Raw genomic sequence first — 17,223 nt, 5'->3', positions numbered from 1 at the left:
TTTGTAATAGAATGTTGCCTTCTGGCAGTTGATAGCTTTTGCCTGGTGCCTGTCGCTGTGCTTCTCCTAAGCTGAATAAACCTAACCTACAAGCTTACTTATTGTCCAGTCTACTTCAATACTACACTCCACTTTCGCCTCTCTTATGATCATCAAAATGCTGCAGCACGTCTCATTTAGGTCTCAAGAAATATGATCACCTTGCAGTGACCCTGATATAGCTTTACTGGGACTCCTAGCTGGCCGGCACCATCTTCAAAACCATCATTTACAAAGACATTGTGAGAAGAACGTCTGCTCATCTGGCAGCTCACCATCATGCTGGAAACTAAGAAATGTAAAAAAGGAAACACAAATGACAGCAGGCCTTTTACATCTATGAAGTAAACACAAGGAGATGATGGACGGAGTGCTGAAACTTTTCAGACACTCACCCCCAGTCACAGATCTGTGTTGAATCTATCATCGTTCTTTGGCTCACTTTGCCACCTCATTTCAGACCCAGCCATATGCAAATCAGTCTTGAACCTGTGCCTCATGGGAGCAGTCCAGTCCGGGCTTGCAAGCCAGGCCTTCTCTGAACCGGAAACAAGCAACTGGGACTGGTTTCAGGGTAATACCCCTCTTCAGCCAGGCTAGCTTGAATTCAGTGGCAAAGTGAGCAAGGGACATATATGCACATCGGAAGAATATCCCTGTAGTCCTCAAGATAGCTATAAAGCTGTTCCAATTTAGGAAAGAATTGAAGATGCATATCTTTAAAGAACTCTCTACCATCACAAAGCAGCAAAAGCACACTTCTGTGCCTAGAACTCAGCTACGTCTGCTATCACTCGTTAACTGTATGCTTGCTCTTGACCCTGTACAGCGCTCCACTACCTGTTTAGGTTCGCGCCTTACAAATATCACATACATAGTTACATATATCAATGGCACTTTCTCAACCTGAGGGCAATCTCCTCAGGGGTTTCGCCCCACTACTGTTCATCTCCGAGTCGTGTTGTTCGCTCTCAGCCCCCTCGGTTGTCAGCAGTAAGTGTTTATTTATCTCATAAAACCATCAAGTAAAAAATAAAAGTTATCTATGAAATGGCAGAGCTACTGTACATTTATTATTGTGTACATTTAACAAAAGCATTGCTCTTACTATACCTCCAGGTGCACCTTCTGGTCCCAGATCCTTCATCATTAGATATTCCTTTACCACCCCTGTGCCAACTGAGAGTCTTCTAGTTTTCCTTCTTGTCACCCTACCACTGGAATGCCTTTACTTCGACCTCAGATTGCAAACCCTCAAGGATCTGGTTCTCTTTGACTCTCCGCCTCTAAGGACTTGAGCGGATCTTCACATTTGTGGTTGCGGTCAAATGTATGCCCACGCTTCACCCTAATTCCCACCCAAGCCATTACTGGGTCCTGGTGTGCTCTTGTTCATAAGCTTTTGTATAAATGTTCACACATCATGAGTTGTATCTGAAATATTATACGCAATGGTAACCAGGTATAAGTTCGGGCGCACAACTAGATATATAGGCAAAATTATTAAAGAGCAAACAATACAATGAAGTAAGTGCTTCCAAGGAAGAGGGATTGGTTACCACTTAATCCCACAGAACCCAGAATGAATTCTGGGTATAACTATGACACAGTTGAATTCTCCCTGAGCACATCAATTGTTACAATATGATGAGTACATCTATATCAAAAATAAAGTTCATGAGTTGTATCTGGCCGAGCATTGTTGGTGTTTTATGACCTACACTTTATTGTGGATCCAATTCGTAATGGCGAATGAAAGGACCAAACCTGTGAACTGTTGCATATTGAATCCAAAGTCTTTACACTTACTGAGTTATTTTGTGTCATGACTAGAATACATTGTAGCCAAGATAATGAATACATCGCTGTATTGAATTAATGATTGTGTTTTTTGTTCTTGAAAGGCGAAGGTGACCTTTACAATGTGACAAAAGAAGCAGCAAAAATGAAAAACATTACCCCCAGAAGGAATGGCGCAAGTACAAAAGAAAATATCGACGTGAAATTAACAGTGCTCAACTATATTGATACAAACAATGTAGTTATCTTTAGTAAAACAACCTGCAACCGTTGCAAAAAGGTACAGTATCCTATTGATTTCCTACTTTTACACAGTGGCTCTCATTAGAGAGAAGTTCCTAGTGCTCCCATTGTACTGATTCTTTTTAAATGCAAATAATAATAATAATGCTAATAATGCTAATAGTAATAATAATAATAATAATAATAATAATAATAATAATAATAATAATAATAATAATAATAATAATAATATATAATAATAATAATAATAATACTCTTTATTCAACATGAATCACAGCAAAAAAAGAGACAACATTGAAAAGACTAAAAACATCGAGAACAGGATAAATTGTTAGCAGCATAATACCAGTGTGCAAAATTTGCAAATTAACAAGACTTAAAAAGACTAAAAACATCAAAAACAGGATCAATTGTTAGCAGCATGATACCAATGTGCAAAATTCACAAATTAACAATGTAAACATTATCACTTCCGCCATCCAGTGAGGATCCGGATACAGTTCAGATACACCCACCGATCCAATTGTTGACACAGAAGAGAACCATGATAAAAAACAGGCCCAATTCACTGGGACCAACATATCACATGGGGTGTGCGAAATCACCAATCGGCAGCCATTTTGAATCAACTCTAGACTGTCTAGACTTTAGTGCAGCTCTTGAACAATTAACAACACAAAATACCGTATGGGCATTTGGCAGAAGCTGTAGATGCTGTAAAACTATACGGGCATGCCTGAAAACTCATTTTCTTTAAGAGTGATTTAAGAAACGGTCGCCTAGGGTACTTAAAATATTTGCCCAAAAAAAACAAAATGTAGGGTGTCCTGTGGGGACCTATTGTCGCAACCACAGGAACCTCTGCCTTCTACTTGCGCAACAAAGCTAAAAGGTGACGCCAATAAATGATACAACAAGTTCAATCTAAAACAGGTCATTAAAAATCTATCATAGGCATTTGTTAAAATCAATATATAAGTCTACATATCAAACACTGATTTCACTAGGACGTGTCCTCTTACCATAGGTTTTCTGAGCTCCATTTCCCCTCCTGTAAATGTTTAAAATTTAGTTTTTCATCAAATAGAATACTTAGATAAGAGAAGGCTCGGCCTTTGCCAATATAGGGGTATCTACTTTATACGTGTTGTTTCTAGTGGCCTGCTTACCAAATTCCATAGCATACGATTTAGACAAGTTTGGCGAAAGATCCATTCCACTCATAGAGGCCACAAAACCATCCAGTAAGACCTGTAAGCTGTTTGGGATTTGAGCTAACAATACCGCGTCATCTGCATACAACAGGACTTGAACAGATCTTCTGCCTATTCTGGGGGTATCAGCCTGTAAAGCCGTCAGAGATGCTTCCAGTCCATTAATATATAACGTAAATAAAAATTGGACCAATATGCATCCCTGTCTCACCCCTCTAGAGCATTCAAAAGGATCCGTCACGTTCCTGTCATGGGTGTATCTGACTGAAACAGTTGTATTCTGTGACAAACCCTCGATGCCCAATCTTACCTCATCAAGACTGAAAGAGATAGCTCTAATGCCAGAGAGAGAACTGTCATCCACAGTGGATTCCTCACTATGACCATAGTTATACACACCCTCAAAGTTGGCCTTCTACTGCTCTGGGGTAATATTATGAGCTAATCCTGGCTTCCCTGGGTCTGTGTAACAGGGACTGTTAATAATCTTCAAGAAAAGAGTCCAATCCTTCTTTTCACATGCTTCTGTCAGCTCCTCCCATGGTTGTTTCTGTAGCAAGCGCTTTCACTCCTTGATAGCCGCCTTGTAATTTCTTTGACAAGTTGCCACCCAGGCACTGTCACGTGGGATCTGTTTCACAGCCTTCTTAAGTTGCCACAAAGCCCGGGAACACTCACTATCAAAACATTTTGGTGAATTCGCACAAACAGTAGCTACAGGTACTGTCAATAAACTGGTGACTGATTGGCCAATTTAAATAAATGCATGCATAATTTCTTCTCCTTCAACTGATAAGTCTAAACACTTTGAAATCTCCTGTGGCCTCAAACTAAAAAATGTTTGGTTAAAAAGAGTAATATCCAGCTGTGACCACCTCAAACGCCTCCATTGATTGGCTGAGACAAGTGAACCCACAGTCACCTTACGGTGCGCAGTCAAATTTCCCGTCACTTCAAGCACCAATGTAAATAGAAAAGGGGAAGAATTTATTGACGAATGTGTATTTTATAAATGGAAAAAGAGGATAGGAGGTCGTCCTTTGTCACACTTTGTGGTGTCACTAGTGACTGCCAGGCCAGTAGCTCTGCAGACCGACCGCAGCAGAAGTTCAAACCAAGCATTTGCAATACGATGGGTCGCGCATTACTGAAAGTTTGAGCTATTGGCGTTGCTAATAGTAATGCAGCACCAATAGCTCAAACTTTCAGTAATGCGCGAGATATTGCATTGCAAAGTAATTGCGGCACTCGTGCTTTAGCTTTAAATATCCTAAGTTAAAGTTGCTTCAGAAGTAAAGAAAGAGACAAAAAATATTTGTCTATTTCTATTTCTTTACTTTTGAAGCAATTGCGGCACCTCTTGCTCTAGCTTAAGATGTTTAAAGCTAAGCGCGGGTGCCGCAGTTGTAACAAAAGTAAAAAGAAATAGAAATAAATGGCAACTACACGCTTGGTTTTCTAATTTATTTACTTTTGAAGCCATTGCGGCACCCGCGCTTCAGCTTAAGATGTTTAAAACTAAAGCGCGGGTGCTGCCATTTTTAATAAAAGTAAATATCAAAAGAATGGTGCAGCTCCCATTATGCCAGCCGAGGCATACTGTGCTGGGTACATAAGGGAAAAAAAGTGTTGTGGGAGAGTGTGTCCAGCCTTCAACAGCAGGCAGGAGAAAGCCATGTAAGAAAATAGTGCTCTGAGGCTGTAATTGTTATGTTATTAAATTATTTATTAAGCGCACTAACACAGATTAGTTTCTTGGCGCTGAGTTTGACAGTAACACAACAGAGGTAAAAGAATAGGATTTAAAAAGCTTGTCTGAAAAGCCAAGTCTTCAGTGCTTTCCGAAAAGGTAGAAGATCTTGACAGAGCCGAATTTCCAGTGGCAAGGTATTCCATAGGCGGGGGGCAAGTGCTGCAAACCTACGTCCACCAGATTAATTAAAACATATAGGGTTACAACACATGTAACAGTGGGTGTCCTCATGAGAAGGTTACAAGAACAGAAAAGACGGTATTAAGGAGGGACTACTAATCCTATTAACCAATGAAAAGCCAACATTTACAAAGGACAGTGACAGGAGCCAAATAAAAAGATGGGCAAAACATAATGCCTATATGCTGAATACAAGTAGTGTGAGGGGACTGTGTCACCCCAACCCAGTCGCACAGCTCAATAAATGATTTCAGAAATACTTTGTATCAGCCACGTTTAACTCCATGTTTCACCAATGTTTATCCAAGTTTTTTATAATTCTTGAAAATTAATCCACATGTTCTGGTATCATGCTATTTCTCAAGCTTCTAATGTTCAAGATGTGCCCACTGGCTTCATTCAAGAACACAATAAGAACGCATGATTTGTTCAAAGCAGTGTTCTTTTAATAAAACCCAATGCATTTTGGGCATCCCAGGCCCTTCTTCAGGGGTAACTGTAATTAAACAAACATTCACTATTATTGCATATGCCACTTTTTCCATATTATAAAATCAGTGTTAACTTTGAGTTGCATACTAACCCTAATATCAACTAATCATATAGAAATTCATAAATTACTTTTATGTAACATTTGCAATGTTCATTCTTATTTCAAACCTGAAATTTCATCTGATTCCTAATTAATCATCTGCTCGCACCCACGTTCGTGAAACTCAACATAAATACCCACCCCCTCTTACTATCCTATTAAACAGCCCATAACTCCCAAGTTCTGACCCCAACCACATACACTCTGCCTGCTCCAACAACTCATTCAAACACCACCTTTCCAATTACTCGTATCACACGCCCACATCCTCTCAGATTCATTTCAAACATCATGTACACATGTGTACATTGTGATGGACAGCAACATTTTGTGTTTTTTTCTTAACCTTTCTAACATGGCTGACAACATCTCTAAATGTTAACCTAAAAATAACAATTAAAATGCATTAAAAAAATCAAAAAATGCAGAGCGAGACATGTACGATTGGGAGAGAACTAATATGAGCAGGACGAGCGGTGGAAGAAGGTGGGATTGAAATATATAAAAAGAGCATGAAGTCCAAAAAAGCAAAAATGTAATGCCAATGCATGTGTGGAATCATTTTTTTAAAGTAGTCTACATTTGCAAAATACTGTGACTTGATATCAATGTGGAGGGCAACCTTGTCAGCAGCTGAACCACAGTAGCCAGAGGCTGTCCAAATGCCGCTTTCTGTATCTCCATGTGTATTATGTGTGGCGTGTGCTGTGTAATGAAATAAGCTCTCACCAGACGAGACCTAAAAACTGAGTATTGTTGTGTTACATAAAGGCAGGCAGTTTATGGCACTGAAACATTGCAGACATACAAGAGCGAGTGTACATTCATCATTTAAATAAATATGGAAATATACTAGTTGCAATTCAGCTTCTTGACAGCACAACATCTGAAAATGGATAAAACCAATGAGCAATCCTGATTTTGAAGCAGGAATGGTGGGCAAAACATTTTATGGATGGGCTGATAGATCTCCTCAGTTAGGCACCCTATAAAATAATTTTCGGATGATGAGCAATGCTTAGCCAAGTTCCAAAATGTGCGTTTCCAAATTCATGTCCCATAAAGATTTTAGAGACGACTACAGCCCAAACTACTGAATGGAATTACACCAAATTTGGCAGAAAGCTAGATTTTGGTCCAGAAAGAGTACGTTTTGTGATTTGGCATGAATCAGTTCAGTAGCTTTTGAGATATTAAAGGAAAAACAAATGTGTATTTCTAGGGACATGGAGCCCTTGCGGATCTTTCGCAGCGCTCCACTTATCCTTGCGTCACCAACAATGCTCTGGTTGGCTGGCCGGAACCCGATTAGAAAGTTGAGGCCAGTTGTGGCCCCTCAATAGGGGCGTTTGATTGTCGCCCCACTGCTTTCTCACAGTGCGGGAAGAAGAAACATAAAATGGTAAATACTACCATTTTAGGTTTCTGCGTCTCGCACTGCGAGAAAGCAGAAGTGCGAGTGCCTGGTTGGGGGCGGGATCATGGGCAGTCGTGCTCGAGGGCAGGAGGGGAGTGGCATACCCACTGTTGTGGGTACTGACTGCTTGGTCGGCCCGGACGCCGGGAGTCGTCGGACCCATCCAGAAGCTCAGTAAGTTTAATTTCATATTTGTATTTTATTAAACCCCTCCCAGTTCCCCCCATACCCTCTGCGACGACCCCATTTACACCCCACCCGCACGTAATGCCAGCCTCGACTGGCTCTAAATGAGGGTCTACGTGTGGTTGTGTGCCTCTGGAAAAGTTTATTCAACCAAGCAAAACAGTAAAGGAAACAGTGTTGAGTCAGCCTTAGGAGTTGGAATGAGAAATGCCTTGGGCAACAGTAAATAATGCACAGCGCCGTAAGGCTGCTGTATCTGGAAGCAAGTGCTATCTAAAAACAAATTACTTTGCACCCGTTGCTATGTTTAGAAAAGCAGTGGAAGCACCAGATGATGGTTCCCCAGGCCCGGGAGGCTGACACACAGGGAGCACATTCTTTCCGCTTTCTCTTCAGAGATAAGTCCGAGGACACAGGCCTGTGCCCTGAACTTTACCTGGCTTTACCTCGGTTTTCCCTCACCTACAGTGACACCCATCACTGTGTTGTTGCCATGGCTCCCACCTTCGCGGGTGCGTCTGAATGAGCCAGGATATTTCATCTGCTACACATGGGTGGGCGCTAGGTTTATTTCCCATGAGTGGGCGGTACTTTTATCTCCCCATCAGCAGCTCGAAGACGGATCTTCACACATTTTTATTAAGAAAGACATATTCCTCTTCACAGAGCCTTCAGTACATTTACCACGTGTCCTCTACAGTAAGAAAATTAAACAACTTTTTCTCTCTCAAGCCAGGAATATCAAAATAAAAACAGAAGAAATGTCCTTAAATCAAATGAAATCGTATTGTAACCAATTAAATACCATACTTTACAAAATGTATTGTTTTTATTGCTCGTCAATCGTAGCACTCTTTTTCACCAAGATCAGTTGGGCACATTTATTAACATTGGAAGGTGGAACGTCTAAGGTGTGTGCATCAGTGGGTGTTCTCTTTTTGTTGCCTTTAATTTAAGCCTACGTGTGATCATTGTTCCTGTCTGGTTTTGCTCCCTCACATAACTAGTACAGTGTTCCTTATACTCTGACTGTCACCCCTTTTGTTTTTTGCCTGTGTGTTTTGTGGTGTTTGCTTTATAGCGCTCAAACGATCCTCGTTTTCAGACCCTAGTCTTCATCAAAGCATAATCCTTCAACAGTACTTCTTTTGTAGAAATAAATAAATACATGCTAGGGCCATACCACTCAGGGAAGGGAGCCTGCAGTACAGTGAGTACTCGCACCCAGTGCTCGATTTCAACAGAGGCTGCTGGCTGGGGGTGCCCTGTCTATGCCCTAGGGCTCAGCTCAGCCCCTAACTCCTGATAGACATATAATGACCGGATGACCCACTGGCACTATATATCCTTGCTAATTTACTAACTATTTTGAGCACAGCCTGCAGTACTTCCGGGATAGTGTCACTCTCTCAAATTGGCTTGAAATGACACTACTTGCCTACTCTTTTTCAAAATGTTCTCTTGGGTACAACCCCCCGAACCGCCCATAGGTGGTTAATGGTCACTCGCTAGGCTCGCTCGCCACAGTGAAGCACGACAATTGTTTCACGCCTCCCTTCTTTCAAATGTCACCAGCCGCCAATGGTTGAGGCTGCCATTTTAGAAATCGGGAACAGTCTTGCACTGAGAAAATTCACATAAAATGTAATTGAAGAGATCAGGGTAGACCCCAGGGTGCAATATTGAGGTTTATGAGGTATTCCCCTGATGGTCAGGAAAATGCCTTGAAATTCTTTTTTTTCCACATGCGAGAAGTCGCGGATCTGCTGCGACGCTCAGCACAACCCCCGTGTAAAGTCACAGCAGATCGACGAATTCACCTGTAAAATTAAAATAAATATGCACTCACGGATGCACTCAGGCACTCATACACCCATTCACAGACCCACTTAGACATTCTCACACCCACTAAGATACTCACACACCCACCAACAGACCCACTGAGGCGCTCACTTACCTACTCTCAGACACACTCAGACACTAACACACCCACTCAGACACTCTCACACCCACTGACAGATCCACTCAGACACTCGTACACCTACTCACAAACCCACTCACACAATAACTCACATACCCACTCAGACATCTTCACACCCATTCATAGATCCATTCAGACACTCACACACCCACTCAAAGATCCATTGAGATACTCACACACCCACTCACAGACCCACTCAAAGACTATTTTATTTATTTGTGTTTTATAGAGCATGAACTTGACCCGTTAGGGTATCAGAGTGCTTTACAGGATTAACAGGTTGTATACAAGAGACTTAGAATAGGGGGTGGAAACATACAGGATAAAAACATGTAAAAACATTTTACGAGAAAAAGAGGTCCCAGATCCTAGGGTGGGATGCCCGGAGGTGCCGGGTGGATAGCAGCTGGATAATCCAAGATGTGGCCGTAAATGGGAGAAGATCTAAATCGCTGAGGTGATTGCACACAAGAAATAGGAGAGGAATTTGCCCATTATGAAGATTTTTGCCTCCTTTTTAAAGGGTGCCAGAGATGGAATTCTCCTAATGGCGGGCGGAAGTGGGTTGCATATTCTTGGTGCTGTCACACCCACTCACAGACCAATTCAGATACACCCACTTAGACACTCTAACACACACTCACACCTCCACTCAGACACTCACACACTCACTCACATCCCCACTCAGAAACGGAGACACCCAGTCAGAGACCCACTTAGATACTCATAACCCACTCACAGACACACTCAGACACTCACATACCCATTCACAGACTCATTCAAACACTGACACACCCAGTCACAGACCCACTCAGACATTCACACGCTGATTCATAGACATTCAGACACTGAGACACTAAGTCACTGACCCACTTATACACTCACACACCCATTCAGACACTGAAACACCCACTCACAGACACAAACAGACCCATTCAGACACTCACACACCCACGCACAGACCCATTCAGACAGTGAGATACCCAGTCAGAGACACACTCAGACACTGACACACCCACTCACACACCCATTCAAACAATGGGACACTCACTCACAAACACATTCAGACACTCTCACGTCCACTCATAGATCCACTCACTCACACACTCACTCTCAGACCCATTGAAATACTCAACCACCCACTCACAGACCTATTCGGATACACTTGCACCCACTCACAGGCCCCATCAGATACACACACACCCACTGACAGGCCCACTCAGACACTCACAGACCCAATGACAGACACACTCACATGCCCATTCACAGACCCACTCAGACACTCTCACACTCACAGACCCAAACATTACACACTGACTCACAGACCCACCTAAATACTGACACCCACTCACAGACCCAGTCAGACACTCACACACCCACTTACAGTCCCTCTGGGATATTTCTACTTTTCTACTAGTGACATGAGAGTATGTGGTCCTTTATTTAAATTACTATAAGTAAACAAAGGTTACAGTGACGTTATAGTTAGGAGATAACATCATAAAACCTTAGAAACTCACAGAAAAAATCAAAAGTAACAGGGACGTTATAGTTAGGCTTAGATTTCACACACACAAAACCATAGAAATTCAGCAGTTATACTTACCTGAGCTAACTGTATCTGCTTATGACTTCACATATAACATCACTGATGACATCTCAAAACACATCGCTGATAACATCATGCAGTGATTGTGAGTGTTTTCTAAATGTTTATCAGCCAGATTCATGAAGCAAAATTGCGATCGCAATAGCTGCGAAAAAGCTATTGCGAGCGCAATTGTCTAAAACGGTATTCTTGAAAAAAAAGCGAATTCGCAAACACAGAATAGCGAAATCGCAAAAATATTCGCAGAATCCCTGCAGTAGCCCAATAGCGATTCTGAAATTGCGAGAAACCACGGATTCTGCGAAAAAAATTGCGAAATCGCAATACAATCGCAATCGCTATTCAAGAAAAATCGCAATTAGCGAAAAACCCGTAAATCGCTTTTTGCGAGGCGCAATTTAAGGACAACCCAAAGCAGGTGGTAACCATCAAAGCAAAGCATTTTTTTTCTTCGAAAAACCATTTCCCAATCAGTAACAGGTGCTGGCCTGACCAAACACACTAAAGGAGATGCAGCAGCAGCATTAGGAGTCTCACAATGCCAGGACTCTACATGGTGGTCAGGCGGCGAAGGCTACAGCGAGCAGCACGGATCAGACGTAGGATCCAGGAGAGAATATTCCGCCAGCGGGTCACCCTGCTGGGCCAAACCAGAGAGCAAATATACGCAAAGTACCGCCTGAATGGGCCAATGATCATCAAGCTAATTCAGGACCTTGACCCCCTGATGCAGCACCCAACAAGGCGGACCAATGCCGTGCCCACACATGTCCAGGTATTGTGCAGCCTGCACCTTCTGGCCTCCGGGAGCTTCCAGGGGATAGTTGCCGCTGCTGGGGGGATATCCCAGCCCACCATGTCCCGCTGACTAAGGAGTTTCCTAGATGCAATGCTGACCCAGCTACACCACCACATCAAATTTCCCACCAGCCAACAGGACTTGGATGAGACCAAGCATCAATTCTACAATGTTGCGCAATTCCCACATGTGATAGGATGCATTGACTGTACCCACATCCACATCTGCCCACCAGCTGAAACGGAGTACATGTACCGCAACCGCAAGTCCTACCACTCTCTCAACATCCAGATGGTGTGCAATGCTAAGACATACATCACGGACATAGTGGCACAGTGCCCGGGGAGCACACATGACTCCTTCATATTCCGGCACTGCGGCCTCCACACACGACTGGCCAGGGGAGACTTTGGTGAAGGACACCTACTTGGTAAGTACACTTGGCCCACAATGTTACACTGTGATGAAGTAGCTGCGCTGCACAGGCACTGACCCTGTGCTCCTCTCATTCAGGTGACAGTGGCTATGCCCTCCGTGAATACCTCCTCACCCCATACCTCAACCCTGCTACACCACAGCAACGGCGTTACAATGTAGCACACATACGCACAAGGAATTGCATTGAGAGGACATTTGGGCTACTGAAGAGCAGATTCCGCATACTGCACAAGACTGGTGGGGCCATGTACTACAGTCCTGATGTGTGCTGCAGCATTGTGGCTGTGTGTGCAATACTACACAACATTGCTACCAAGCGCAGGATACCTGTAGAGATCTCTGGCAGTGAGCCGGAAGGGGACGACAGGCCACCTGCACATGTGCGTCATGCTCGCGGGGAACATCCTGCTGAAGGACACAGACGGCGCAACCACATCACAATGAACTGTTTCTAGTGCACCCACTCCCCTCACCCAACAATTCACAAATGCATGACAATGGAAATAATGACAGGAGGCTGATGTACGATGCTTGAATAAATATTATTGTTGAAGGCACAATAATAAAGACATTTTGAAATTATTTACATGTGAGTAGTATTGCGCCATACTGCTCAAAGTCATAAACACGACATGCTTCTGTCATCAGCATGTCCCTGCCAATGGATAGTAATGTCAAGTGCGCCTCTGGCGCGCGGCCGATCGCCTCACAGGCTCATCCTCAGGGAGGGCACGTGAACCCGCAGTGGGCCTGTTGCTGCGGCCTAGGACACCGACCTGTGAGGCAGACAGGCTGCTGACACTTGAGGTCTCCTCACTAGTGTCGTCCCCACCACCATTGGCTGGGCCAGTTGGATGTAGTGCCAGTACAGCACTGGTCACCTGCTCCAGTACACGCGCCACATCCTCGCAGCATTGCACCATCTGCTGCTGCATTGCCAGGGACCGACGTGACAGCTGGGAGGTGGCATTACCTATCACGTAGTTGGAACGCGTGTAGGCAGATAGGCGCGTGAGTAGCTGGCGGGGCGGCGGCGGGCGATGTTGCGCTGCGAGATGATGGCCGCTGTGTTTGCCTCCATGTCAGTTGTCATCCGCTCTATTCTATCCAACACATTTGCTACATTTCTGCCAATGTTGTGCAGCTGGAGTTGGATTGCACCTTGGCGTTGTGCCTGCAATTGATGGATGCGCAGCATGCGGCGCTCAATGCTGAACCCTGGCACACGCACAGCCATCCCCCTCCTGCCGCTGCGTGCTGTGCTCTGCTGCCGCTCCCTGCCATGCCTGCTGTGCTGGCTGGCCACAGTGGGTGTGCACAGTGTCGCCGGTCTAGCAGCACCTGATGTTGAGGGTGCCGCTGGTGGTGGTGTTGCAGCTGCCAATTGAGCAGCGCCTGATGGAGCTGGCGCTGATGGTGGTGGTCTAACAGCAGGCAATGGAGCAGCGCCTGATGGAGCCGGCGCTGATGGTGGTGGTCTAACAGCAGGCAATGGAGCAGCGCCTGATGGAGCTGGCGCTGATGGTGGTGGTCTAGCAGCAGGCAATGGAGCAGCGCCTGATGGAGCTGGTTGTGTGGCTGTTAGCACCTCCTCTGCATCCTCGTCTATCTGCAGCCTATCGCTGTCGCTGCTGTTGTTGTCTGCGCCACCTGTGATGGAAAGTGGACGTAGATTAATTGCATGTATCTTTCACATGTGCAGTTGCTACATGCATGCTGGCTGACATTCCCTGACTGGCTGTGGCATTGCGTACTTTGGGACATGTCTGGCTGCATTGGAGTTTTTGTTCATTGTGGGCAGACTACATGTCCCACAATGCATTTGGGCATATCCTAATGTGCATGGGTTGCATGACTGGGGTTGATTATGGGAGGCTATAGGGTCAAGGCCATTGTTAGGGGACAGGGTCGCAGTCGCATGTCACTTACCTTGGCTGTCTTGGGTGGGTCGGGATGAGTCCAGAGGGATGACCCCTATACATGCCTCACACTGCAGAGTGTCCTCCACACGATCCTCCATGGGGGTGTTGGGAGGGACTGTTGGTTCTCCACCTCCAGTTGCCTGCCTCTCGCCCAGCCTCTCTGCCACCCTCTCCTTGGCACGACCTCGGAGGTTGTACCACCTCTTTTTTAGGTCGTCTATGGACCTCTGTGTCACCCCCACAGCGTTGACTCTGGCACGGATCCCAAGCCACAGTCGCCGTTTCTCGGCCTCTGGCACCCTCCTGGAGTCCTTTCCGAATAGTTTGGTGTGGTTTTGGCACACTCCATCTATTGGGTGCTCCAGCTCCTGCTCGGAAAATTTCACCTTGCGCTTGCGCCCGGTGTCACTGGGCCCTGCTGCTGCATCCTCTGCCATTGCAGCTGTCTCAAATGTGAAAGATTTCCAAGTGTGGAGGTGTTCTGAGAGGTGCTCTGCGTGATGCAGCTTCGATCTCTGCCTCACTGTTCTGAATGGGGGTGGGAACTGCCAGCTTCCTGGTTGTGATGTCATCACTGGGCTCGAAATGCGACTTCCCGTTTTTGCGATCTCGCTATTTGCGAGATCGCATTTTGCGATCTCACAAATTGCGAGATCGCTATTCCTACACGGAATTGGACGGATTTAGCAATTTTTTTGAGATTTTGAAAAATCGCTATCGCCTTTTGCGGCCGCTTGCGATTCGCTTTATTTTATCGCAGAAACTGATGAATGCCGTTCTGCGAATTCTAAATTGCGATTCGGTATTAATCGCAATTTAAAATTCGCAGAATTCTGTTTTCATGAATCAGGCTGTATATGTGTTAAACATATATTCTAAATAACTACAAAAGTAAAACTAGTATACTGTGTGTACTAAAAATGAGTGTTACTATTTCTAACATATATTGTGCAAGTGGGTGTGTGAGTGACTGTACTGGAGAGTGACTATATGTGATGAAGACTAATTTGACTAGTGGGTTGTGAAACAGTGGCCTGTCTGCCAAGATCTCTCTACTGGTTGTATGTTATAGGGGTTTGTGTAAATCTGACATTTGCAGTAAAGCCTCTTTCTCAGTTCGCAAATGGTGTTGTGGTGGTTTGCAAAAGACTAGTCTACATGGTTAGATGTATTATTTTGGCCATTAGTGTTTAGATTAGTGGTTCAGAGGAGACAGGACTATCCACTGAGAACTGTCTCCTATGTGACAAGTGAGTGTAGTAGTTCATCAGGTAACAGTGAGCTCTGTACTATACGTCTTGTGGCCTCCCTCCCCAAGCCTGTAAAGTCCCCAGGGACCTCATCCCCTGGGCCAAAACATAAATAAAAAGGCAAGGTGCATACTACCCCTCCCTGAACCTGTAATGGCCACAGCTTCCCTATACCCCCGCCTAAAACATAAATATAAATGAGGTGGGCACATGGCTCCCCTTCGTGGGCCTGTAAAGGCCCCAGTGACTCTGTCCCTTGGGGCTGACATAATTAATAAAGGGGAGGGGCCACAGCCTCCCTTTTCAAGCCCACCTCTGGGACACATTACCTCCTCGTCCTGTCTTCCTCGCCACAGTAATAAACATATGAGCCTCCGGCTCCACACAGAACTCCAAGTAAATTAAAAGAGCAGCGCTCTAGTCTCCCCTCCCTCCTCCAATAGGGCCCCAGAGGCTTCATCCAATCCTATAAAAGGATACAGAACAACCAGCCCAGCCTGTTCTTTTTTTCTGCACTTCTCCGAGTGCTTTGACTTCCCTGCTGGTCAGGTGAGTGGGGCTGGGTTCCTGCTTTAGTGGTTCCCTGCGTCCTATGGTATCTAGTTGGGGGAAGTTCGTTTTTTGTACTATGTGCTGCCTTCTATTTTCGTTTTTTATTGTGGGCGTGACATGTTTTTATATTTCATTAATGTTTTGTCTCCCCCTTCTATTGCCTTTGTGCCTCGTGTCCTGCTTTAGCGGACTTGCGTGGTCTTGCGGTTTCCGGCTGTTTTAACTTTGGACGGGCCAACTTGTGTCCTGTTTGCCGTTTTGTGACACCGCCGCCGGGCTCCGGCACCCCGGCGTCTCGCACTGTGTGTTATTGCATTTCCCGACCGCGCGTCCAGCTGAGCGGACGTTGCGCGGCCGGGTGCGGGTTCTCTGGGAGCCGGAGGCTTCTTTTCAGTTCCCCTTACCTTCTGCCTCACCGGCATGGTTTTTCCTGCATCTTCGGGTCTCGGCGCCGCTGGAGACGCCTTAAGGGGTTGACGCGCTGCGGTCCTTACATCGTTGATTTCCTTATGGGTGCGCGCGGCTCTTCCAGATACGTTTCAAGCCTTCGACTGGGTTCGGGGTGGGATTTGTTGGTTGCTTAGCAACCTCGGGTCCTATTTTACCGGGCTGTTCTGCGTTTTGCCTGTGTTTGTGTTTCTTACACGGCTGGCTGTCATGGATTTTTCCTCTGGTCTGGGTGTTCCTGATCCCTTGGACGTGGCTTCCGGTTCGGGGGTGCATGTTCCCTCGATGGATATTTTGCAGCAGATGATTAATACGGCTGTTTCTGCTGCTTTGCAGGGTCATGTTCCTGTCCCTCCTCCTAAAAAGGCGAGGGTTGATGGCGCTACTGCTGATGCTGATTCGGATATTGAGGAGGAGGTTGATGTCAGGGGTCGCTTTGTGCAAGGTGCCGACCTGAAGGAGGTACTGGGTCACATTCGCGAAAACTTGGTGTTCCCTGCTTCTGTGGTGCCTCTGGAAGACGATCTGTTCTCGCAATATCGTCGTCCCGAGCCTGATTCTTTGCCTCTCCATTCCTCTGTCTTGAAGGTCCTGGAGAATGAATGGAAGGATGTGGACAAAGGTTCCTTTCCTCGTTTCTTGAGTAAGAGGTACCCTCTTCAGGATTTTGCGGTGAAATACCCTGCCTCCGTGAAGGTTGACTCTTTGTTGGCTAGCATGTCTTCGCATGGGTCCGTTGTCTCGGAGGACTCATCTCCTGCTGACCCGGTTGACCGTAAGGTGGATGGTGCTGTGAAACGC

At 45.3% G+C, this 17,223-nt stretch overlaps 1 protein-coding gene across 1 annotated transcript in view; it reads left to right on the top strand.

The window, feature by feature from the left end:
- Positions 1-17,223, top strand: part of TXNRD1 (thioredoxin reductase 1) — a 195,366-nt gene that overhangs the window by 13,578 nt on the left and 164,565 nt on the right. Inside the window, exon 2 of the mRNA XM_086919159.1 lies at positions 1,944-2,119. Coding sequence (XP_086775285.1) covers positions 1,944-2,119 — 176 coding nt within the window. The remainder of the gene's footprint in view (positions 1-1,943; positions 2,120-17,223) is intronic.

This window comes from Lissotriton vulgaris, chromosome 1_1 (assembly GCF_964263255.1).
Source record: "Lissotriton vulgaris chromosome 1_1, aLisVul1.2, whole genome shotgun sequence".
NCBI classification, from domain to species: Eukaryota; Metazoa; Chordata; class Amphibia; order Caudata; family Salamandridae; genus Lissotriton; species Lissotriton vulgaris.
Note: the sequence above shows the minus strand (reverse complement) of the source record. Positions and strands in the feature narration are given on the sequence as shown.